At 37.7% G+C, this 26568-nt stretch overlaps 1 protein-coding gene across 1 annotated transcript in view; it reads right to left on the bottom strand.

Annotated features, from left to right (window-relative positions):
• The window catches only part of TINAG (tubulointerstitial nephritis antigen), an 80022-nt gene that overhangs the window by 12724 nt on the left and 40730 nt on the right, over positions 1–26568 (bottom strand). Inside the window, exon 9 of the mRNA XM_008147466.3 lies at positions 23075–23198. Within this exon, the coding sequence (XP_008145688.1) occupies positions 23075–23198 (124 nt within the window). The remainder of the gene's footprint in view (positions 1–23074; positions 23199–26568) is intronic.

Genomic DNA, 26568 nt, shown 5'->3' with positions numbered 1-26568 from the left:
TCTATGAGGCTATACTTTGAGGAAAACCTTTAGTCCTTCGATGTTAGAAATAGAAATGGCTTTTTATCATCTCATAAAATATTAGCATTGGAAGGAGACTAAGAGATTATAGTATACTCCCGGGGTTGGCCAACTATGACTCACAGGACAAATTTGGCCCACTGCCTGTTTTTGTAAATTAAGTTTTATAGAACAGTCAAGCTCATTCATTTCTGCATCACCTATGTCTTCTAGTGGCAGAGCTGAACAGCCAAGACCATATGGTTCCCAAAATTAATCTAACCCTTATCCAATTTCTTTGCTTCATAAATAAGACAATTGAGGCTAAAAGAGGCTAAGTAACATTTCAAAATTATATGATAAGTGGATAAATTGTCACTAGTGTCTAAGGAGCAACTAATAGCAAAAGTGACAAAAAGTGAGACGAAGAGGAGGCAGACATGGGGAGGCATGGTGGGCCTTGAATGATTTGTAGTCATGCCAAGAGGAAATGAGGATATACCTGAGAGGAGAGGAAGAAATAATGCCAGGAGTCTCTGTGCATTCATAGAGAAATCATGAAAGGTTTGGAAGGAGTAGAAAGGTAGGCAGCCATAGAAAAATTAATCTGGTAATGGTTAACAAGAGGAACTAAAATGGAAATGTGTGCGGTTGGAGGCAGGAAGAACAGTTTGGTCATTATAGCAATATTCCAACTAGGGTTGCATTCATCCAACCATCTCATTTGTAAAATAACGAACATAATTATTACAATAATGGGATTAGCAAGAATAATATTAAATGCATCAATATCACAAATAGTACTGATCCATCATCTGCAAAATTTGTTTTCTTGCAACCTTTCTCTTTTTATTGCAACATAAACTTGACCTGACCTTCTCTTTGATTTTATTGAAGTAGTCAGTAATATTCTACATGTTTTTGTTCAGAGAAGACATTATAAATAGCCATAACCACACATGCCTTTTAAAATTTCCCAGTTCGTTCATTCATCAGAATTGTCATATATATTATATTTCTGGAGTACAGGATAATATCCTGATGCAAGATTCAGAAATGGTAAGCTTGTATCATATGCTTTTAAAAACGTACAGTGATTACCCTGAAAGCACGCTGTCTTGTCACACTCCAGTTGACAGAATGAAGTCAGAAGCCACTATAATTCCTACTCCTGATGGTCCCTTCCCCAATCACACATCTCTGGAAAGTCACAAACATACATTTTATCTGATCTCCATGTCAATTCTATCATATTTGGCATTTTGAGAGCAATATGTACCATAGAAGCTATTAGATTATAACATAAAACCTCCAAAAATAATTTATTAAACTAATTTGGAAGGTAGCACTGTACCAGGAGCTAATAAAACTTCATCACACAGGTCCCCAAAATATGAAATATAGATAGACATTATAACTCATCTCAGCAAGAGGTAAAATATACTTTCTCAATAAAAGTATACTTTCTCAGTTCTCAGCCTTACTATAACCCATTGCTCCCTCTCTCTATAAATCTAAGGGATTTGTCTATACTCATTGTCTTCAATTGGACTATTTGTTCATGTATCACATCTTTCCTTGATGTTTACCAACTAGGAAATTGTTATTTCCAACCCCATTGATTTCACACAATGGGATAGAGTAAAAGACCAAACTTATGACTTATGTAGCTTTCTTGGTAAAAGTAGAATCATTATCTAATTTCATGAAAATTTTATCACATTTACCAAAGAAATTAATAATTTCCTCCTACAATCACATTTCTCCTTTTCTTCTTATCCTTACTCATCTAACTCGTGTTCCCAGAGTAAGTTGAATGAGAAAAATAAATAACTATGAATTGGAATAATACATATATTATATCATAGATAGGACTCATTAATGACATAATTAGAATCAGCTCTAAATTATACTTAAAAATAATTCTGAAAGCAGATTCAGATTAATAAAAAATGTTAAGTATGAATTTTTATAAAATTAAAAAAAAAGTGTAAAGCAAATAGCCTACTCGGTGGCAGATACACTGTTTCCTTTTATCCTCACAAGACCGTGAGGAAACTATTTATTATCCCAATGTAATAAATGAGAAAACTGAGATGAGAGAGATTAAATACCCTTCCTGCGATCACAGAAGGAGAAGGACAGAACTAGCATTTGAGGTTGACTCCAAAACTCATGTTCTTTATGCTCCATAGCATTATCTCCAAACCAAGATGAATCCTGCGCTGTCTAGAAGCAAAACAATTTTAGAGTCCTTTGTGTGCGTACACATATGTACATGTTTTATATATGCTATAAGCATGTTTATAAGCCACGTTTTTATGAATGTCAAGACTTTCTAAGAATTCTTTTTAAAACAACATGTGCACCAGGCCTTCACCTAAAGAAAAATAAAACTTTTCTTTTTTTCCATTGTTGCTCTGTTTTGTATGAATGGCAATTGCAGGGTAGAACGGACCTGGTCAGTGTTTGAGATGACAAATCAATGAAAGACCAATGTCAAACAAGAGAAGACAAATGGAGCACAAAGTGTCCTGTCAATATGATTCAGTGCTGACAGAGAAGGCAACACAATTCAATCAGCACTGAGAATACAAGAAAAATAAAAGCCATTTATCAGTTTCACTGTCCCAGGTTCCTCTCCACCTCCACTCTCTGTCAGTGAGTTCAGGTCAAAGGATCCCAAAGGTTTGTAGAACCTCCCAGTGGCTTATCTGGATGACTGATTAATGGCTTTGTAAACCAGTGACTCCTGTTTTATTTTATTTGTAAAGAATCTCCATGTTATTCATCTCAGTAATTCCAGCACCTAACAAGGTGCCTAGCATATGATCATTGCTCAATAAAATTTGTTGAAAGTTTGAGTTGAGAGTAAATTTGGGGAGCTTCTATGTCAACTGAATAATTGCATTGTTCACTTTCTAATTAAGGTTCAAATATTTTTGGAAGTCATCCTATATAATAAAAACCCAGTGATCAAATGAGGAGAGTGACCAGAATGACTGGTCAACCAGTCGCTATGATGTGCACTGACAACTAAGGGGCAGATGCTCAATGCAGGAGCTGCCCCCTGGTGGTCAGTGCGCTCCCAGGGAACACCACTCAGTTGACTGGGGTAAGCAGTTGCTCAGAGGGCGAGTCCACAGCTGTTTGGCTGACGGGGATGAGCCACTGCTCCCACAGTGGGCAGATCCTAGCAGGCCATGCTCCCCACCAGGCACAAATCCCATTCACTGGGCCACTAGTTCAATATATTAGCCAAAGGATTCTCTTAGCCTTCATATAATGGTAATGATTTAGAAATATTTTCATCAAATTTAATACATACACAATATGAAAATATATGAATGGCAAGTAAACTCACATAAGAGAAATAAATTTCAACAGGACTTAAGATGGAGATAAAAGAGTATTCTAAAGTAATTTGCATCTATAATTATAATAACAAATACAAATACAAATATTAAGCAAGAAGAAACAACTTCCTATTAGTCTTTCTTTTTCAGACTTGGATATATGTTTTATATGACCTCTAAGCAACATTTCACACTAACCATTACCACTTCTTGGAACCCTCTCTCTTCCAGGTCTGTGTGACACCAAGCCTAGTTCTCCCTCTCTCACCAGTTTTTGTTCCCTTTACTATCCTTTCCTTCATATTTGATCTTTAAATGTTGGGGTTCTTCAGGTTTCAGTCTGTAATCTTCCTATCTACTCACATGGCTTTAGCCACCATCTAAGTCAGTGGTTCTCAACCTTTCTAACGCCGCGACCCACAGGTTGAGAACCGCTGCTGTAGAGCCTAAGACCATCAGAAAACACAGATATTTACATTATGATTCACTAACAGTAGCAACATTACAGTTATGAAGTAGCAACGAAAATAATTTTATGGTTGGGGGTCACCACAACATGAGGAACTGTATTAAAGGGTCACAGCGTTAGAAAGGTTGAGAACCACTGATCTAAGTGATAATCATTTTCAGTGGTTTCTCCTTGAACTTACAAAATTCTATGGTTTCACTCCATAAATGTGTATATACATACAGTTATAATTATACTAGAGGCCCGGTGCACATGCATGGGGCGGGGGGAATGTGTGTGTCCCTCAGCCCAGCCTGCACCCTCTTCAATCTGGTCCCCTCAAGGGATGTCCGATTGCCCATTTAGGCCCAATTCCATGGGGCAGTTGGACATTCTTCTCACAATCCAGGACTGCTGGCTCCCAAGCGCTCACCTGCTTGCCTGATTGCCCCTAACCACTTCTGCCTGTCAGCCTGATCACCTCCTAACCACTCTCCTGCCAGCCTGATTGACGACTAACTGCTCCCCTGCCGGCCCAATTGCCCCTAAGTGCCCTCCCCTACTGGCCTAGTCATCCCTAACTGTCTTCCCCTACAGGCCTGGTGCCCCTCCCAACTGCCCTCCCCTGTAGGCCTGGTCCCCCGCAACTGCCCTCCCCTGCAGGCTTTTCCCTCCCAACTGCCCTCCCCTACAGGCCTTGTCTCCCCCAACTGCCCCCCCCCTGGCCTGATTGCCCACAACTGCCCTCCCCTGCTGGCCATCTTGTGGCTGCCATCTTGTATCCACATGGGGGTGGCCATCTTGTGTGTTGGAGTGATGGTCAATTTGCATATTACCTCTTTATTATATAGGATTATTATATAGGATATATGTATACATACATGTTTGACATTTCCATTGGGAAGTCTCCATAAATCTCAAACTCAATATATCTAGATTAAACTCTTGCTTCCCCTTCTACCTCCATCTGCATCTCTTCCATTGTTCTCAAACTGTACAATGCGTTACTTAGAACATCTGTGCAATGTGTTACTCAGAAAAGATATTTAGGACCTACCCTTGATACCTGTGCAATGTGTTACTCAGAAAAGATACATGGAACCTACCCTTGACACCTTCCTCTCCAATCACTATCCCTTCCAACAAATTACCAAGTCCTATCAATTCTACTAAAAAACATATACCTCATGTTTGTTTATTCATATTCAAAACTTCCAACCTAGTCCCAGCTACCATTTTTTTTTTTAATTAGGACCTTCCACATTACTTTCCTAATTGTTCTTCCCCTTCCACTTTCATCTCCATGATTTCATTCTCCAAGGATCACATAAAGTGATCTTTTTTAAAAAATGCAAAATAGCCGAAACCGGTTTGGCTCAGTGGATAGAGCCTTGGTCTGCGGACTGAAAGGTCCCAGGTTTGATTCCGGTGAAGGGCATGTACCTTGGTTGCGGGCACATCCCCAGGTAGGGGGTGTGCAGGAGGCAGCTGGTCGATGTTTCTCTCTCATGGATGTTTCTAGCTCTCTATCCCTCTCCCTTCCTCTCTGTAAAAAATCAATAAAATATATATATATTTTAAAATGCAAAATAGATAATTTTTCTGCTGAAATTCCTTGAAAATAACTTCCCTAAAACTTGGGATGGGGTTCAAAGCCCAAACTGTAACTAACAAGTCCCTGCAAGCTTTGTCTTATGCCTACTTCATTTCTTGGTTTTCAACCACATTTTTTATACCTCTGTTTCTCAGCTTTCCAATAACTCCCAGAAAACACCAAAACAGTACCTGAGAGGAGAGTGAAGCTTAATATTTGGGGCAACATACTTGTTCTAATAAGAGTGTAATAATTTACTGTGGAATAAGAATATTTGTCCAGTAATGATGAATGCTGATTGGCACTTGGCATCATGGCCCATCTCAGTGCGGCAGAGCTTGAGTGAAACAGTCAATATATCATGGTTATGGAGCTAGCAGCTGTAACACATCAGTGTGAACTTGAATTCAAAATGCAGGCTGGGGATTGTACCAGAGACCAAGGAGATAATAGGTGATGCCAAAAACAATCTACAACCCTGTCTATTGGCAACTACAAAGTCTGGATAGATTTCTTTCTGTTCATGGAGGAGATAAAAGAGGGAACCACTTTTTATTTTTTTGGTAAGAAATATTTATGCACCAGAAAACCATTACACCTGTTATTATAATAATAGTAAATATGCCACATATTTTAATATTACCTAATTTAATATTCTCAAAGTAAAAAAGGAAATACAAAAATAGTATTATCTTGCAATGCAAGATGAGCACTTTTACATATTGTATCTTTATCCCTTCTACATTCCCACATACAACTTTGTAATAAACAGTACACGTGAAAAGGAAAATGGGAGGGTTTGCAACCTAGTTCAGTATCTGGTTAAAACTGTAGTCTTACTTTCCCACTCTGACTGACTTGGTGTGGAGCTGCGGAGCATGACCCCAAAGTCCCACCAAAACTGGCTTGGGCGGAGCTGCGGGGACCCTCAGGGGCCCGCCACAGGAGGAGATACATAGGTCAGAGCCATAGGTCAGTTCAATTCAGGCTTTGGATCCAGAATTCCCCTGGACTAGTAGATCTGCGAAATAAAGGTTAAACTTTCCTCCCTCAGAGTGCTGGCTGATCATTCTCCCATGCATTCTGCCACAACACGCACATACATAGAATAATATCCATATATGTATTATACAATTAAATGTGCACATAAATATAAATGGATATAACCCACAGTTTTTTACTTAAAACATCAGAAGCCTTTTGTTAAAATGCTTTTTAAATTTATACACTTTAAAGAATATCCTATCAGGAATAGGAGTATGGTGTTGAGTTCATGGACGTGAAGCACTTAAAATAGCGCCAAGCAACTTAAACACTATACAGAGGAGTTAGCAACAATTGCTACTATTTTTACCGTCATCATCCTGGTTCATGGGTCAACAATGCTCAACCACTGAGAAACACCAGCCAGGCGACCTCACTTATTTCTTACAACACCCTTCCATGTCCAACTTACATAAGGCTAAACAGAGCTAACTAAATGGTAGCAATAGGTTTTTGATATAGATGTGTCTGACTTCAGTACACATATTTTTAATGCTGTCTTGTGTTCCAGTAGTTTTATAAAAAAGATTAGTGGTGAAGTGCCTTGAACTGAGTATTGATTCTGCAACTAACCAGCACGTAATCTCTGGAAAAACTATGACTGTGTCATCTTTTCCATTAGGTTACTGGGCTGAAAACATCCATGGTCCTTTTTAGATCTTAGATAATAAATTATTTCAAGTTTGGAAAATGGTAAATTTTTATACATTGAATCAAATTATTATTTTAATACTTCTTTTACATATAACATTATTTACTCTCAAGACACTTAAAACTGGTAAAAAAAAAAGTGAAATAAAATATTTTAGCATTCAAATAGCTTCAACTTGGAAAGTTGCATGTCAGAAAGATATAAAGATCTGAGGGTATAGAGAAGGGGGGGAAAAGGATTACAAAAGTAGAATCCTTGAAAAATAAGTACAGGCTACTAAATAATAGTCTTCAAAAGGTTAAAAAAGTTATTTGATCTTTTATAAACAAAACATACTGGCTCCAATTTAAATTTTTCTCTGACTTTTTAGTACCATTAGAAAAATAAATAGTAAAAATAATTGGATAAACAGTGAAAAAATGAAAGCAATGAAGCAATGTAAACACCATCTAGCATTAAGATAAAGTAGTAGAAATCGAATAATAGATAGAGACTATTTTGAACAATACACACCAGAATCAAGAAATTAAGAATTTAATAAGCCACAAAAATGTATTATAAAGAGTAGGGGAAGGGTGGATTATATATTATGTGACCTTGGTGCTTTTAAGCTCAGAGTTTGGAGGAAAAATTAGATAGTTACTATACATCATTCACCCAAATATCTTTCAGGTAGATTGTTGACTTAGTTATTTTAAATATAGAACATTAAAACCTCAATTAAAAGTTAAAATATTGTTCAGGTCAAAATCATTAAAAAATAAATTTATAAAAGCCAACCACAAACTGGGATTTAGTCAATATTATAAAAGGGTTAATGCTACCACTTTTACCGAGCACTATGAGCTCATAGATATCAGAAATTTAAAAATTAAGACTCCATTAGGAGAATGAATAAAAGAAAAGAATAAAGAGTTTACAGTAGGAGAAATACAAAGAAATAATTGAAAATTTACCTTTTTTCTAGGGTCATTTCCTTCTCTACTCCTCACTTATTTCAACTCGAATACACCAATACACTCTTAGGTGAGGTTCCCCTTCTCTCTGCTTCTATACAGTTTCAGCCCATCCATTTCAAAACTACTGACTTACATTATATGTTTAAGAGGATTTCTCTACTACTACCACATTTTAAACCCTGCAAGTGGAGGATAGTATTTGTATGTATTTCCCAGAGCTCAGATCTGCCAATGTGTCAGGGAAAGAAAGATTCTTTTTCCATTTTGAAAGTTATTTAGTTTCTGCTGCTTGCCTTGTAGCAGAAACTGAATTTCAGTTTATTGAAATCCCATTTCTTTTTTGGATGACAATTTCTGATCTCAGATATGTCTCATCTCAAAGTAGAAGGATTCAAACTAGGATGCTGAACTGAACTGTGTGCAAATGTGAAAGATTATTTGGTCTCTTTATTGGGAACATCACAGGATGAGAGGTAGAGGGGTGTCACACAGACACTTCCTGGTACTCTCACTGGAAAGCAAATTACGTTGAGGCAAAGACACACAAATTAATATAGAGATAACAGAGGGATGTTAAGCAACTCAGAAACAGTGAAATAGTCAGAGTTAGGCTAAGCTCCAGGATAAGCCATTCAATAGAAGAATGCCCCTCTGACTTGGCCCACTTCCTAGATTCATTTTTCATTAGATTCCTCCTTCTACACTCAATCCATATTGAGTTCCTTCCAATTCCTTAAAGATGCCATATTCTCTTTCACTGTGAGATTTTTCATGTGCTGCCCATTTTTCCTGAAGGATACTCTTCTCTTTCCATATACCTTCTATAATTTCTACTTGCTAAACTAACCGCCACAGCAGGTGCCACCTCTTCCCAGAGTCTTCTCTGGCCCCAGAATTGGGTTTATGTGCCTTCCTATATGAAGTACATCCTCACTACTCAGTATAAATTCCTGTCCTATTTCCATCTCCATGCTTCAGACACTGTGTATTAGCATCTGCTGCTTTCTCTTTCCAGCCCCCTCCCTGCCCTCCTTGCGTGAGGACAGGAGAAGTATATTATTATATTACTGGCATTTGTATTCTTAACGTTTAGCACAATACTTCATACCTATTATGTATATAAAGTTTCTTTTTGAAAAATTAAGCAAAAGTCTTTTTTAAAACATGTGTTTATTGATTTTTAGAGAGGAAGGGAGAGGAATAGAGAGATAGAAACCTGGAGACGAAAAAAAAAATCCTATCTAATAAAATAGTAATATGCAAATTAACCATCACTCTGCTACACTCACCAGCCATGCCCACCAGCCAATCAGGAGTGAGTATGCAAATTAACCCAACCAAGATGGCTTCAGCCACAGAGAGAGCAGGAGGGAGGCTTGGGTTTCCCTGGTGATGGGGGAAGCCAAGCTTTCCACACACCCTGGCCAGCCCAGGCCTACGCTTAAGGCTACAAAGTTTCAATTATAGAAGATAAATAAATCCCAACAAAAATGGCTGCAGCCACAGAGCTGGAGAGAGCAGGAGGCTAGGGTTGCCCCTAGCAATGGAGGAAGCCAAGCTTCTGCAGCTCTGGCCTGCTTTGGCCTCCACTTAAGGCTACAAAGTTTCAATTATAGAAGATAAATAAATCCCAACAGAAATGGCTGCTGCCACAGAGCAAGCAGGAGGCTTGGCTCTGCTCCAGGCTACAAAGTTTCAATTGGAGAAGATAAATAAATCCCATATACCAGGGCCTCCACTTGGGTCGCTGGGGGGCATAGCCAGCCTGCAAACCACCACAGGCCCCTCGTCCAGGCCGCCCCACGCCCCATGGGAACCCCCACCCTGATCTGGGACACCCTTCAGGGCAAACCAGCTGGCCCCCACCCATGCACCAGGCCTCTATCCTATGTAATAAAAGAGTAATATGCAGATTGACCATCACTCCAACACACAAGATGGCTGCCCCCATGTGGTCAAAGATCCTGCCCCTATGTGGACACAAGATGGCTAGCAGGGGAGGGCAGTGGGAGGGACCAGGCCTGCAAGGGAGGGCAGTTGTGGGTCATCAGGCCAGCAGGGGAGGGCAGTTGGGAGGGACCAGGCCTGCAAGGGAGGGCAGTTGGGAGCGATCAAGCCTGCAGGGGAGGGCAGTTAGGGGTGACCAGGCCGGCAGAGGAGGGAATTTGGGGGCAAACAGGCTGGCAGGGGAGTGGTTAGGGGGTGATCAGGCTGGCAGGCAGAAGCGGTTAGGGACAATCAGGAAGGCAGGCAGGCGAGCAATTGGGAGCCAGCAACCCAATCGCAGTGGATTGGGCCTAAATGGGCAGTCGGACATCCCTCGAGGGGTCCCAGATTGGAGAGGGTGCAGGCTGAGGCTGGGCTGAGGGACACCCCCCCCCGCCTCGAATTTCGTACACCAGGCCTCTAGTTATCAATAGGATGCCTCCTGCTCACCCACTACTGGTGATCAAGCCCATAACTCAGGCATATGTCCTGACCAGGAATTGAAACAGAGGCCTTTTGATTCCTGGCTTGACAATCAACCACTGAGCCACAGCAGTTGGATGCAAAAGTCTTTATGTAAAGATTAAAGATGTATGGTCAAAGCAAGTGAGAATAGAATTTTAGATAGAATAAAAGAATATGTTTATTTTTTGCCTAAGAAAATTTTTATTAAAAGAAAAAAATATAGCAATTGCTTGAAAAAAATCTATGTAGTAAACAGACACTGAGTGGATTGTGACACTGACCTTCCTTTTTCACATATATGTGAATGTAGTATTGGAAGAATATCAATTTTGAAATCAGAAGGATTTGAAAAGTTTTCTAAAACACTCTCAGTTTCTTATATCTGGTAAAATGAAATAATTTCCATTATATAAGCATTTTACCTGTTAAGTATGAGGACTGTGTGGTAGTGCTACCTCAGCGTCTATGGATGTTAGTTACTACAAAATACATTTATTAATTTAATCAATCTCATAGAGCAGTAATTCTCAAATTTTCTCTAAAAGCAGAACACACAATCACAGAGGGCCTGGGAGATGTCAACCAAGTTAGCACTTCACATACGCAAAATTTGAGTCTTTGGATCTTTTCCTTGAAAATATATGCAAATTTGAAATTCTACCCCACTATTTAGCTCTGTTTGTCTGATACTAAAATGTTCTTGCCAAATTGTTTACATTTCCCTGTAACCTTTGCAACTGGGCCAGAGCCATGTGAATGGGTTCTAGCCAAAGGAATGTGAATGGAGTGAGGAAAACCATTTCTGAGTCAAGGCTTTAAAAGAAGTGAGTATAAGAAACCCTCCTCCTTGCCCTAGCTGGTTTGGCTCAATGAATAGAGCATCAGACTAAGGATTGAAGGGTCCTGGCTTAGATTCTAGTCAAGGGCACATGCCTGGGTTGCAGCCTTGATCCCCAGTGGGGGGTGTACAGGAGATAGCTGGCCAGTGATTCTCTCCCATCATTGATGTTTCTATCTCTCTCTCCCTCTCCCTTCCTCTCTGAATCAATAAAAATATATTAAAAAAATAAAAGCACTACATTAAAAAGAAAGAAACCCTCCTCATGCTTCTCTTCATTTTCAATAGGCTGAATGAGATCACAATATATAATCCTAAGAGGTGGCAGAGCAACAAAGTAGAAAGAGTTTGGGGTCCCTGAAATCATATGAAGAAGAACTACCCTAAAACTAGAATCACCCACCTTGAACTATTTATGTAAACAAGAAATAAGCTTCTATTAATACATTTGAAGTATTAATTATTTTGAATCTATCTGTTATAGCAGCTACTCAAAACAGGGCACCCCCATGCCCCCAGAAAAAGCTAAACATTGTGCAGTTGAAACATATCCCAAGACCCAAATTAAATGTTTTTGTATTGTTTATACAAATTATCACACACTTATTTTCATTTTCTAAATAAGTGTAGTTGAAATGTTTATTAAACTGTCTTAGACCTTGCCATGCATTCAAAACCTCTAATTAAAACATCTGCTCGGAATTGATCAATTTGACAGGGGTTAAACATAACATAGCATGAAAATTCAGACTTAACATTCAGTGGTTATTCAGAAAGAAAGAGGGGGGGAAAAAGGTGAACGAGGAAATACAAGTGGTGACCCCAATAAAGCTTTGTCAATAACACTACATAAAAATTTGTGCTCCTGGAATCCTTGCTACTTATGGTAATGTATAGAAAATATAGGAGAAATATACTAGAAATTTAACTCTGAAACATTATTTTTATTTTCTCCTAGAGAACAAGTACCTTTAACTACATAGCTATAGATAGGTAGATTAATATCAAAGATTTATGACTATAAAGTAGAAAATTAGTTCTTAATATAATTAGGCATTCATATAGAAAATTATGGCTCTATAACACTGTATTCATAATCTTTAAAATATCAGTTCATGTAATATCATTATTACATGATTAATTTTTTCTCAATAAAAAATCTAAAAGGTAAAAATAAATTAGAGAATCATAAAATCACTGAGATTAGAATTAGCACAGCGTCTACTCCAATAATTTTTCTCCAAATCCTTCAATCCTTCTCTTTTCATCACTCTTATTAAAGCTTCCTGTCATTCAGCAATACTTACATTGATATTCATATCCTAAACCTTTTGTTTTTCTGACTCTTCACTGCACCCATCTGGAAAACTTAATTGGGTAAATTCAGCTACCCAGTGCTCTTTGTGTACACACAAGCAGCTGACTACAACACACAAGAGGGCAGAATGGTAGCATTAGTAATGCATGGCAATCTCTTTAGGTTCCTCTGTGCAGCTCTCTCTCCTAAACATCCAGAGAACCATTGCAAAGCATCTCTATTCTCCTCAAATTTCTGATAATGCATCCCTCCTACCATCTTTTCCCTCTACAGATGACCTTACCTTCTACTTTCTAGAGATAAAAAATGAAGGTATCTGGTAGGACCTTTCCTCAACTTACTACTATCTTAAATGTTAAAACAGATTCATTGAAACCTGTCCTCTCTGCCTTCTCTCCTGATGCAATAGAGTCGTCAATCTCTCTCTAAGACCAGCCCCCAATCCTTCCGGCTTTCTGAAAAATCTTACAACAGCAATCTTTAAAGTAAAATCTCCTGGGCCTTTTCTCTTTTTTTGTAGGCTCATCGTTTTTTTTAGCCAGTCATTAAATATTGGATTTTTTTTCATGGCTTAGTCTCAATCAATCTTTCTGTTTTTCTTACTCTGCTCAGTCCTATCCATCTTCAGCACTTATCTTGAGGCATAAGAATCCCTCCTTTGGAAAAACTACAGTTTGAAATTCTCTGCTATTTTTAGAAAGTCCCTTGCTCTGTAAGTCAACTATATTATTTTTAGACGGTCTCTTATTCTGTAAAATATAACTTTGTTTTTTAGCTTGAATAATAGAAAAGATAAACTTAAGTGTCTGACCTTGCAAGCTAGCCATCTAACATAAGGGGCTGATACGCCGATACTGATAATACTCCCATGCCAGGTGTCTGTATAGATATGATATGTACTAAGGTTACAGGTGTTTGTTAGATATGATATGTACTCAAGGTTACAAGTTGTCTGCAAAAATAATGTACACAAAGACCCAAGAAGATATAAAAAGAGAATGCTTCTTCCTTTATTTGCTCAGAATTTGAAAGGCATTTTTCTCTGAGCCCACCAGTGTATAATAAAGTGTAACTCCACCTCTCTAAGCACTGCTTGTTTTTTCTCCGGTCTTCTGCAATAATCTCTTATAACCTTGAGATCAGTATCTGTCTTCTCTGACACCTATCTGCAATTTTATGTCTTAAAGACACCTCAAAATCATCATGCCCAATATTTAACTTTTCTGTCTCATTGTCCATGCTCTATTCCAAATCCACATCATGTCTGCCAGCTTTTCTCCTTAAATATTTTTGATCCACTCATGTCTCCCCAACTCTCCCACCATCTTACCAAGTCTAGACTGTTATCTTTTACTTAGATACTACAGTTTGCCTATTTACATAACATTTTTATAGTAAAACAATCTTTAAAAATAATACAAAGAAAGATCATGCCACCTTTCTATTTAAAAAACTTCAGTGAACCTGGCTGCAGTGGCTCAGTGGTTAAGTGTCGACCTAGGAACCAGGAGGTCACAGTTCGATTCCCAGTCAGGGCATATGCCTAGGTTGCGGGCTCAATCCCCAATGGGGCAGAAGGCAACGGATCACTGATTCTCTCTCATCACTGATGTTTCTATTTCTCTCTCTTTCTCCCTTCCTCTTTGAAATCAATAAAGATATATTAAAAAAAAGAAAAATAAATAACTTAAATGACTTACCTTTGCTCTTAAAATGCTTAACTAAATGTGTAACATGCTTCACTAAATTCTGTAAAATGGCCTACAAGTCCTTGCTATTGAGATTTAGCAATCATAGCACTGTGTTCATACAATGTTTTGTATCCTTCTGACCACAGGTTCTTTTACACAACCTGTTCCTAAACAACCCATAAATCTCAGCTCAGACTTTCTTCCTCAGGGACATTTCTCAGATTCTAAAGTCTAGATCAAGTATTGTATACCCTCTTACTATTTTCAACCCTGCTTTTGTAAAATGTATAACTTTACATTTTTATGTGTTTGTGTTTGATATCTAATTGCATTGTGAAATCAAGGACTGTTGTTTTATTTTTCACACATTGCCTATTACCACAGCACCAGGAACAACATGAGTTCTATTTTTGTTGAAAACACAGAAAAAAAGGAACTTAGAAATCATTCTATTTGTGCCCAAAACTAAATCATTATAATAGATATGTATCAAAGTTTACAGAAATCTCTTCCTTGATTTTTGGATGATTCACTCAAAGCAGATGTCTTCACAGTCACTTATTGGAAACTTGTTTAATTTCTATAATTTTGCAGCACTTTAAAATGTATTTTGGGGTGTTCAATTTAATTTTAAAAACTGGCATTATCCTTCATTATGTACTTGAAAAACATCTTTGTTATTCTGTAATTGGTTCTTCCTGGATTCTTTTCATGTTTGCTTTCCTTTCAGCTTGCATTTCACAATGGTTTGTCTTCTGTCTGAGTCAGTGCACAATATTTATATAATGTGAAAAAGTTGATATTGTTGACATCAGACACACACACACACACACACACACACACACACACACACACACAAATTAGCACCCAAACACGGGACACTGGATAAATTGTAATAGATATGGAGAGAGATACTTATGGAATAGAATCATAGTATAGAGAACACTGGCCAGGATAAATATCTCAAATACCAACCATATTGTTTTTATTTCAAAATACTTTTTTTGCATATTTTAATATCTCTAAAATTGGAACCATCTAAAAATCAATGGACTTTCTCAGTTTAATGGGTAATATTTCCTTATTATTGTTGTATAAAATAATGCCAGTCTCATAATATGACATTTTTTATTCAATTAAATGTTTTTATAAGTCTAGTATCCATAATGGAGGTAAAAAGAGGTTTTAGAAGGAGAAGAGGGAGGAGTAAAATAAAATTATTTATTAGGAGTAAATAAAACTTTGTTTTTATAAGTTGTTATCTACCTATCACAATCCTGTCCTATATATATATATATATATATATATATATATATATATATATATGAATATATAGCATTTATTACCTTATGCTGAAGTCAGTTGTGAATGTGTCTGCATTATTCCCTAAAGTCCTTAAGAGTAGGACTATGTAGTTATCCTCCTTCTATTTCCCAGTGCTTGGCATGTGATAGAACTTTAAATTCATTTGTTCAAGTAAGTGAAGTCTAATAGTGTTGTCTTCTACAGAAAGAGCAGCAAATAGAATGTATGTATTGCAATAAATTTGTAAGGTACTTGACAGGAGTATATTAAGCTCTCTGATAAGAAACATTAACTTACTTGGGCTATTTGATTACTCTCTAATTCACTGATGCATTAATTTTCTGCATGTAGTAATTACCAAATCAGGAATTACTAATGAAAAATGAATTAAAATCTACTTCTCCAGGGCATCTAACAATGCCCAGGAGCCTAAAGTATTTCTGAAAAATAAACATATGCTCCAAGAGTAATTTTTCAGAATTAGCCTTGTTAATTGTCACACATGTGATATATATTTATAAAGGTCTCAATTTTCTAAATGTTTATAAAAACTAACACACTACTGCAACTGACACATTGAACGTGGAAAACAGATGGTGTCAGAGTGATTAACTGTAAACACACCCATATCTTGTACAATGCCAGCATGAACAAATTTAGGAGTAGACTGAAGGTAACATAACCAGCATGGCTAAGTAGGTGGTAGAGATGATAAATGATCAGTTCTAATAAATCAAGAAAGAAAGACTCCACATCAATGTTGGCATTTTCAGTGTTCTCTGAATGATAGCAAAAATTATTTCAATCATCAAGTATATGGTGGAAAAAATTTTCCAATCAAGGGCATCACTAGAGAAGACAAAAACTGATAATGAAATATACATAAGAAGGAGAGGTTTAGAAGGAATGGGACTTTCAAAGTGAAGGAAAATAAAAAAGAGATGAATTTCCAGTTATACTGACAGCATAAAGGCATTTTTATTCCATTCATCTTCCTGAAAAGTAACTAAGCAAGAATTTAAAAAATAAAAATAAAACCAAATTTAAAACCTCAATACTTTCTGTCATTAGTGAACCAAGCAAACAGCTGTAATTCCAAATAACAACTGAGGAATAACAGAAAATACATTTTGTTCTCTACCAAAGCAAGAGTAGATGCTGAGAAACAACAGTACAAACCTTTCCCTCTATCTCCAACCTGAATAGGAAAAGTTTGCCCTTAAAAGTCTGTAAGACAGTCCAGGAATATCCCCTAATGAGGATACAGCAATTGAACTATGTCGATCTGTTCCCATACAACCCATGGGAGTTCCGCTGAGGAAGAAATCACACTGGAAGCCCACTTGATTGTGAGAGTCCTGGCCAACCATCCAGGGGCAATGGTCAAAAGATAAAGCAAGGTGAAGCAGAGAAGAAAGGCAAAGAATCACACCTGACAGCAAAGATACCTGCAAGGGCTCTATTGTGAGTCCCACCAAATGCTCCAGGCTATGCACGAAGGGAAGAGTTGATTTGGCCAGAATGGGTCCAAGAATTGCACACTTCAATCAAGGTTGAGGAGTGCTTCAGCTCTCTCCTCCAACTTCTGCTTACTCTATTTTTCAACAAAAAGCTGACCCATTTAAAGAAGAGTAGCAAATGAGAACTAGCATAGAACATGTGCTAAAAAGTTTATTCTTTGACTAGAGAAAGCATTAAGTATTTTTTAGATTAGCGTTGTATTAGGTGGTTTGGCTACATCAGTGAATATTACAGATGCCTGCTCTCATGGAGCTTCAATCTAGCATGGAGGAAAGACAATATACTATTGACATACAAAGCTAATTAAATTAAACATGTGTTAGAAAGTAATAATCGTTATAAAAATTAATACATCATGTAAGAGGGATCAGAAATGCTAGAAGAGAGGGCAGTTAGCAGTATTAAATAAGACAGTCAGGGTAGCTACACTGAACAGATTAGATCTGAAAAAATACTCAATGAAAGCACAGAAACTAAGAAATCAGATGTCTGAAAGAGCATTTTAACCACAGAGAAAGACCCAGATGTGTGGGTTCCTGAAACATTAAAGGAACTAAAGCAGGAAGAACAGGCACAGAAGAACAGAAATTGAGATCAGAAAATTGATGAGGGTGCAGGCAGGCGGGTGGGGGAGTCCTCAGATCATGCAGGCCTTTGTAGGCCATTGTAAAGACCTTGGGTTTTGTTCCCATGGAACTGGGAAAGTAGTGCAGGGTTCTGAGTAAAGAAGTAACAAGATCTGACTAGTGTTATAAAAGGAACACTCTCATTTCTCTGTTGAGAATAGACTTTTGAGGGCAAATAAAATGAAGGAAGACCAGTTAGAAGCTACTTAAGTAGTCCATGCACAAAATATTAGGTAATGGTAGGTCAGGCAAGAGTTGTGGCAGTTTGAATAGTAAAAACTGGTTAGATTCTGGATATAAGTTGAAATAACAGTTTCTGACACATTGAAAGTGAGTTTCAAGGAAAGGAAATTCAAGGATAATTTCCAGGTTTTCAGCCAGAGCATATGGAAGGATGCTGTCATCAACTAAGATGGAGAAAGTTAGTGTTGCTCAGCAGGTGTAAAGGCAGGAATCAGGAGTTGAGTTTGGAAGTGCTGCATTTGATTCATTTATTAGGTACCCAAGTGGGGATGTCAAGAAGGCCATGGAATGCATAAGTTTATAGAGTTCAGGAGAGAGGTCTAGGCGAGAGATATACTAGTAAATTGAATTAGTGTCAGGTTTAGATGGTTCTCAAAGCCAGCATGAGCTCAGAGACTGATGAGTTCATCAGAGAATGAGTGAGAATAGAAGGGAGAAAAGACCTAAAACTGAGTATGGACACTCTAACATTAAGAAGTATAGAAGTACAGGGAGAAAAAAAAAAAAAAAACTAGCAAAGAACACAGAAAAGTCATAGCCAGAAAAGAAAAACCAGCACGAAATGATGGGCAGGTGTGCATTCTGACTGATGAATATCGCAATGTGGAGGTCATTAATAACCTTGAAATAAGTATTTTTTTATGAACAGGAGCAGGGAAATAAAAGTGTTTGGAGAGGTTTAAGAAAAAAAATGATGGAAAAACACTAAAGAAAGTAAAGACAGACAAATCATGCGAGGAGTTTGCTGTAAGAAAAGACCATGAATGGAGTGTGGAGAAGGAATCAAGGGAAAGTTTTTATTATCATAATATCTGAGATATAATGGCATGCATGTATGTTGGTAGAAAAGGTTGATTATAAAGCAGAGAAAGTTGCCAAAACCGGTTTGGCTCAGTGGATAGAGCGTTGGCCTGCGGACTCAAGGGTCCCAGGTTCGATTCCGGTCAAGGGCATGTACCTTGGTTGCGGGCACATCCTCAGTAGGGGGTGTGCAAGAGGCAGCTGATCAATGTTTCTCTCTCACCGATGTTTCTAACTCTCTATCCCTCTCTCTCTTCCTCTCTGTAAAAAATCAATAAAATATATTTTAAAAAAAAGCAGAGAAAGGGAAATTGTCTCTGCATGTTCTTAAATAGTGAAGAAGGTTGTTGTCCACACTATACAAAGAGAGATTTAGGTGGGAGCATGGGTGCTTCAAATATGTAAAAAATAGAAGTATGAGAAAGTGCATGCTGAGAGGTGGTAGGAGTGATACTTGAAGTTATTTCTGATGGCGTTAATTTATTTTGGTAAAATAGAATTCAAGATTATCAACTAAGAGCATGGGGGTAGAGGTATTGGGGATTCAAGACAAAAGAAAAGATTTTGAGATAATCACCTGGAATGGGACAGTAAACAGAATAAAAATCTAGAATATAATTGCCTGGCAGTATTAAGTAACTTCTTGAAATTTGTGGTTATAAATAAGAGTGAAACCAGCATACTTATTACTTTTTCTGGCAGTGTTCAGATGCACAACTACAGGAACAAAACAGGCTGATTTTAATGTAACCAGATTTGAGATTTTGCTAAGCTAATATGATGAATCAAGCAAGGGCAAAAGAGTCCAGGGCGTGTATAAGTGATTGTAATGAATCACCACAGAATTTTAACTAAATAAGGAAGGGAGTGGCCATCAAGGAGAAGAGAGAGGGTTAAGTGGTGGTCAGATTGAATGGGATAATTTATTGAAAGTATGTATGAAACTGAAGGACAGCTGAGGTCAAAGTAGTAGAGGGAGTGGACTGGAAAGAGGAAGTGATAAAGAGTGAAATGCATAGATAAGAGATTAACTTTCTTTTTATGTTTTTTAATCCTCACTGGAAGATATTTTTCCATTGATTTTTAGAGAGAGTGGAAGAGAGAGGGAAAGACAGAGAGAAATATTGATGTGAGAGAAACACATCAATTGGTTGCCTACTGCACATGCCCAGACCAGGAGCCTGCAACCTAGGTACATGTCCTTGACTGAAATTGAACCTGGGACCCTTAGGTCTCCAGGCCAATCCTCTTTCCACTGAGCAAAACCCACTAGGTTAACAGTTTTTTGTGTTTTTTTTTAAGTCAGGCAAAAGACACATGAATACTATACAGCTCAAAAGGAACTATTCGGGGAAACTGGAGAAGTCAGACATAGACTCAAAGACCTTAAAAGACAACCAAAAGAAAGGGAAGAGAAAAAATGAAAAAACATTTCAGAGGCAAAAGCCCTTTGGAGAATGAATGCCAAATACTACAATAAATATTCAGAGATAGATGGGACAGAGTAGACACAATCATACACAATGAAATAATAAAGAATTATAAGTATTATTAAAATATTAAAGCAGAAATAGAGGATTCAGTATATGTAAAATATATACTTTTTTAAAAAAGTGAATAGAGCTAATTCAAGAAAAAAGAATAATATATGTATTTGAGTAGAAAAGAATGTCACTTATAAGGAGACAAAAACATCTGAATGGCCAGAGATTTTTCTGCAGGAAAACTCAATGCCAGAAACTCTGGAGCACTATTTAGAAAGTTTTAAAGGTTCTAAAATCCCAGGATTTTATTCTTATTAAAGTTATTCCTGAATAGAAATAAAACAAATACTTTCATAAATGTGAAATTAGGAACCACAGGCATAAGAGCATGTCTTGATTAAAAGTAAAATAAATAATGAAAATTAAATTCAAAAACAGAAAAGCCAGCATCACTATTTGCTTATCGTTGACTTTATTAATATATAAGAAATTATAAACTATGTATATTATGGTTTCAGAGAAGAATGCAAATTCTCTAATCCTTTGATATGTAAAAATAATATTACTAACATATATAAGGTATATGAGAGGAAGTGAGGTAGGAAAAGTGTAAGAATGAGAAATTTCTTCATCTTGTCTGTTAATAAATCAATATAATATGAAATTGAAATATGAAGTTAAAAATAGATTATTAATCTAACCACTAATTCTTTTACTATAAGTTTCTCTTAAGAATAAAATGTTCTTTTAGAAACTAGCAATTTACTTGTCTTAAATTCAAGTAAAATGAACCTGAATATTAGTATTTTAAAATGCCACTATCCCATATTATCTTTCTATTTTTTTATTTGTCTCTCTAACTTTTCAGGAGATGAGAGAGAGAGAGAGAGAGAGAGAGAGAGAGAGAGAGAGAGAGAGAAAGAGAGAGACTGACTTATGTGACATGATTTCACCAACTGTTAATAATGATTTGGGGAAATTTAATATGACTTCAAGTAAAATACTCAGTGTTTAAAAGAATATTGAAAAATTGGTATTCTTATATACTACTGATGAAAAATTTAGCAAACATTTTGTTGCCATAAAATTTTAAATACTTTAGTATCTCATTTTCCTGTTAAATACATCTAGTGATTTATCTAGCCATCTTTCTCTATAGCTATATAATTAGGAAACATATAAAACTACTCCAAATTCTAGAATAGTGAAATTACCTATTCTACATTAACTTGAAATGTATTTCAATTCTAAAGATGCACATATTTTCACATCCTTGAAATCAAGAAAAGCCCTAAAATCAGTAGTTTTTTACATTCAATAAAAAGTAATTTTATAGTGGAAATACCAGAGTATCCATATATATATAAAGAGACAGGGGCTGTCATGACCAAAACAACTGAACAACGACTGAACAGGCTGCATGGTGCGACCAGGCCAGCAGAGGGGTTAGTGAGGGACGACCAAATGACTGAGCAGCAGGCTGCGTGGGGTGACCAGGCCAGCAGGGAGGTTAGTGAAGGATGACCAAATGACTGAACAGCAGGCTGTGTGGGGCAACCAGGCCGGGGGGGGGGGGAATTTGGGGACAACCAGGCCCGCAGAGGGGGCAGTTGGGGGCAACTAAGCTGGCAGGGGGGCAGTTAGGGGTGATCAGGTCAGCAGGCAGAGGTGGTTAGGGGTGATCAGGCAGGCAAGGGGAGTAGTTAGGGATGACCAGGCCAGCAGGAGGGGCATGTGGGGGGGGGACCAGGCTGATGAGAGGGGGAAAGTTAGGGCGACCAGGCCAGCAGGGGTGGCAGTAAGGGGCAACTGTGTGGGCAGGGGGGCAGTTAGGGGCAACCAGGCCAGTGGCAGGGGGGAAGTTGGCAGCAGGGGTGGGCAGTTGGGGGAGACCAGGCTAGCAGGGGAAGCAGTTAGGGGTGAGCAGTTAGGGGCGATCAGGTCGGCAGGCAGAGGTAGTTAGGGGTGATCAGGCTGGCAGGGGGGCCAGTTAGGGGTGATCAGGCAGACAGACAGGTGATCAGTTAGGTGCCAGCAGTCCTGGATTGTGAGAGGGATGTCCAACTGCCAGTTTAGGCCCAATCCCAGGGCCTAAACCAGCAATCAGACATCCCCAAGGTGTCCCAGATTGGAGAGGGTGCAGGCTTGGCTGAGGGGACCTTCCCTGCGCCCCCCCCCCCACATGCATGAATTTTGCACACCAGGCCTCTAGTTTCAACTAAAGGAGGTATGATGATTAAAGAGACATCATAGGGGATAACTGTTCTACATACCTTGGAATTGACTCAGAGAGTTTCAAAGATCAGTAAGGAGAAGGTAATGATTTGGTTGTAGCAGAGGTTGCTTGTATGTGGGTTCATTCAGATGAGAAAATTGAGGGTTTGGGATGGAAACAAAACAAAATGATTCCCAAAATCTTTTTGTAGCATTTCATTTGAATTGGAGTGAGACATTATGAGAACAGACTTGAAATAATATATTTCCCTTGCCCTTGGAACAGATTCTTAGGATACATTACTAATAGGTGAGAGACAGGAAATGGCCTTTTTTTAAAACATAATTTTAAGTTAACTTTTCACTGAATTTTAAATTAATAACTAAGGGTTATTAAGGCTTAGATAACTTTTAATTTATATCAGACTCTCTCAATACAAAGCGGAATTTTGGTACCAAAATGCACTACATACACTTTCTTTTACTTTCATTTTTTAACAGCATTAAAGATTTTTAAGAATTGCCTTACCCAGTGAGTTTGATTGCATGTGTCCGAAGCTTTCGATATTTTTCTGATTCTTCATTTGTACTGGTCACATGTCTATATATTCCTGACTTATAATGGAAGAAGTCCTCATGGACTTGCATTATGGCTAAAATAAAACCCAATAGGAAAAATGACACAGTTAAAACATTAACTGTATAAACCTTCAGAAATTCTTACAAAACAACCAATGGGTAAATTGCCAGAATAGAATTTAAGAAGCAATCTTGTAATACAAGCTAATTTTGATTGCTGCTTAATTAAGTTGGTTGCAATATTTTTTTGTAGTTGAACTTACTGGGATGACATCCTATAAAATAAAAGCCTAATATGCAAATCGACTGAACGGCAGAATGACCAGTCGCTATGATGCACACTGACCACCAGGGGGCAGATGCTCAATGCAGGAGCTGCCCCCAGCCCGCAGGCCCCAGATCATCTAAGGCAGGTGCCAGTGGGGTCCCCCCGACAGAGGGAGGCGACCAGTGGTGGGGGGCGAGGCCAGCAAGCAGGCAAAGCCAGACCGGCCAAGGCAGGTGCCAGTGGGGGCCCCCTGATCACCCACCAGTTGCCCCACATATCAGCCTTGATTGCTGGCCAGGCCTAGGGACCCTACCTGTGCATGAATTTCATGCACCAGGCCTCTAGTTGGTTAATAAAATTATATAGGTTTCAGGTACACAATTCCATAACATATCATATGTATATTGTATTGTGTGTTTACCAAACCAATTCAAGTCTCCCTCCATCACCATTTATCCTCCTTTTATCCTAATTTGCCTCCCTCCAACCTTCTTTTCTTCTGGTATCACCATTCTGTGGACTGTCCATGAGTTTGTTTGTTTTTTTGCTTAATACCTTCACCTTTTTCACCTGGCACCCCTCCCCCTTCCCCTCTGACCATTGTGGGTCTGTTCTCTGTGTTTATGAGTCTGTTTCTATTTTGTTTGTTAGTTTATTTGGAGAGTGTTTTGCTAAGTGAAATAAGCCAGTCAGAGAAAGACAAGTACCTTATGATTTCACTTACATGTGGCTGCAATATTTTCTTCTTCTAACAACAACTTTTAGCTGTTTGAGTGTTACTTAAATTCACATTATACCTTTAAAACACCAGGTATTCTTAATTGACAGAGGCACTATTACCAGAAATTGAGTCTTTTCAGTGAAGGACCTCTGCACTTGGCTAGTAATTTGCGATTTCTCCATTAACCTTATGCTTCACCACAAGCCTCTTAAAACTCCAATTAAGCTAGCAGCGCAGGGTGAGTCTGGCAAACCAGGTTTAAAGTAATTGTCCTTAATCCTTAGAAATAAATACAAATCTTTCCTTGGTGAGCTTGAATAGAAAGCAAACCCTTGGCAAAAGAATATTCTGACAAGATTCCAGCTTCCCAGCTCTGGAGAGCTGAGCCAATGTTGTATTCTTTAGAAAGTAAGAGCTTATGCTTCATAAAGCTCTCCTTCATTTCCTCACCTAGATTACTTCTTTTCTGTATTGTGGGCTTTGTTGAAGGGCTTAGGAAATTCAGAATGAAGACTTTAAACTTCTAGAAGATGTGAACTGAAAATATTTTTAGTTGGGACAAGATAAACCCCTTCATAACTATGTACCCTACTTGTCTATCTTAGTTTGACATGCATTTTATATAGCATAGGCATTTGATAGCTACTAAAATGAAGCTTCTATTCCAAAGTCAAATATAACTTTTTAATGTTCCATTTTTATTTTATTTTTAATGTTCTATGCCTTTTCTGATGCTGTTCAAATATTCTAAAAGAGGTTAAATTTTCTTTACCGACTTTAAAACACATTCCCATAGGTTTTTAAGAATTTATATAACTGTAATCTATGCAGATCTTTGCTATTGTTCTATTTCCATAACCTAAACTTATTTTTCATTTTACATATTTTAGAAAAATGCTCACAGTGTTAGTCAGCATTCTGTTGCCTTTTACATCCTTTTGTATTGAGACTGGGGGAAATGCAACAATGGAAGACATCACTTTGCATCTACAGCAAGATGAGTCAATCAGCATTTATAAAAATGGGAAGATATTGCAAGCGTTTTTCCTTTTTTATAAACCACTAGAGGCCCAGTGCACAAATTTGTGCACATTGAAAGGAAATTAATTAGAAGAAATATTTTAGAGGCCAGGGAAGGACCATAGGAGATTGGCTGGCGGGGAAGGGACCGTGGGAGGGCTCCAGGACATGTCAGGCCCATCTGGCCCAGTCTTGATCGGCCAGACCCCAGTAGCAAGTTAACCTACCAGTCAGAGTGTCTGCCCCCTGGTGGTCAGTGCACATCATAGCGACTGGTCAAACGGTTGAGGGAATGGTCAGACACTTAGCATATTAGGCTTTTATTATATAGGATTAGCTTCTGTTGCTTTTCCAAACTCTGTTAACCATCATGGATAAAATACTCTTCATTGCAGAAAAACACTGCCAACTAAAGAAACATGGGTGAGAAGCCATCACAATGAATGTGAAGGCAGCTCCTTCCTTCCATTTCTGACACCAAAACAGACTTGATGAATAGACATCTAACTATATAAGCTACTGTAGTAAGAATTTATTTTGAACCTTCAGCAAACTTATGCAGAATTATCATATGCTTGAGGGCAGGACAAGCTCTCCTTCACTGCTCTCTGTCTCTCACCCCCGGCTCAGGCTGGCAGGAGATAGCTTCTCAACAAACATTTTGTTCAATGGGGGTTGAATACTTTGCCTTCCAACTTTATTATTTTGAAATTTTATCTCTTTACTTTTGATTTGTTGTGTGAAATTCATGAACATTTAACTGTATGACCATACAAGAAACCTAAGGTGTTCTGTTTTAAATAATTATGATCTCAATTTTTTTTACATAGAGAGAGAACTTATAACAGTACTTATGATCTGAAGATTCAGAGATGGTTAGGTAACTTGCCTAAGGTCATTTAAGTAGCCAATGTCAAATTTGTATTTTTAAATTCATCCTTGATTTCAAATGAATGTGCTCCTTCAAGTTTGTCACACAAACTCCACTTACTTAATATATTTAAATTATACATGTATTGTCCTTCTCCTATAAGAACCAACAAAAATGACACAATTGTAAAGAAAAAAAAATTTCTTTTCATTTGTTTCAGGTTTTGCTTAAGACCCAAACATTTTAAAAACTAAAACATGTCCCAGGATATGCTTAGTGTAAGCTTCAGTTTCTCAATAAATAGTAAGTGATGATAACAATCAATACAAATTACTCCAACACAATTTTAAAATCCATGGTGCCTGCTAGATATTGAATCAATACTAATCAGGTCACTATTAACAAAAACAAGAACTGGCCAATAGTTCCTTAGGTGTATATCAAATATTTTAAATTTAAGCTTTGGTTTAATATATTTGGTTCATCCCAGTACATTGATAATATATTTTGGACCTTTTATTGTTCACAACCTGTATTTCCATTTCTCACTCACTAGATTTGTTC

The sequence above is a fragment of the Eptesicus fuscus genome, chromosome 10 (assembly GCF_027574615.1).
Source record: "Eptesicus fuscus isolate TK198812 chromosome 10, DD_ASM_mEF_20220401, whole genome shotgun sequence".
In the NCBI taxonomy this organism is placed as follows: domain Eukaryota; kingdom Metazoa; phylum Chordata; class Mammalia; order Chiroptera; family Vespertilionidae; genus Eptesicus; species Eptesicus fuscus.
The sequence above is the reverse complement of the archived record's forward strand: the minus strand, read 5'-3'. Positions and strand labels throughout refer to the sequence as shown.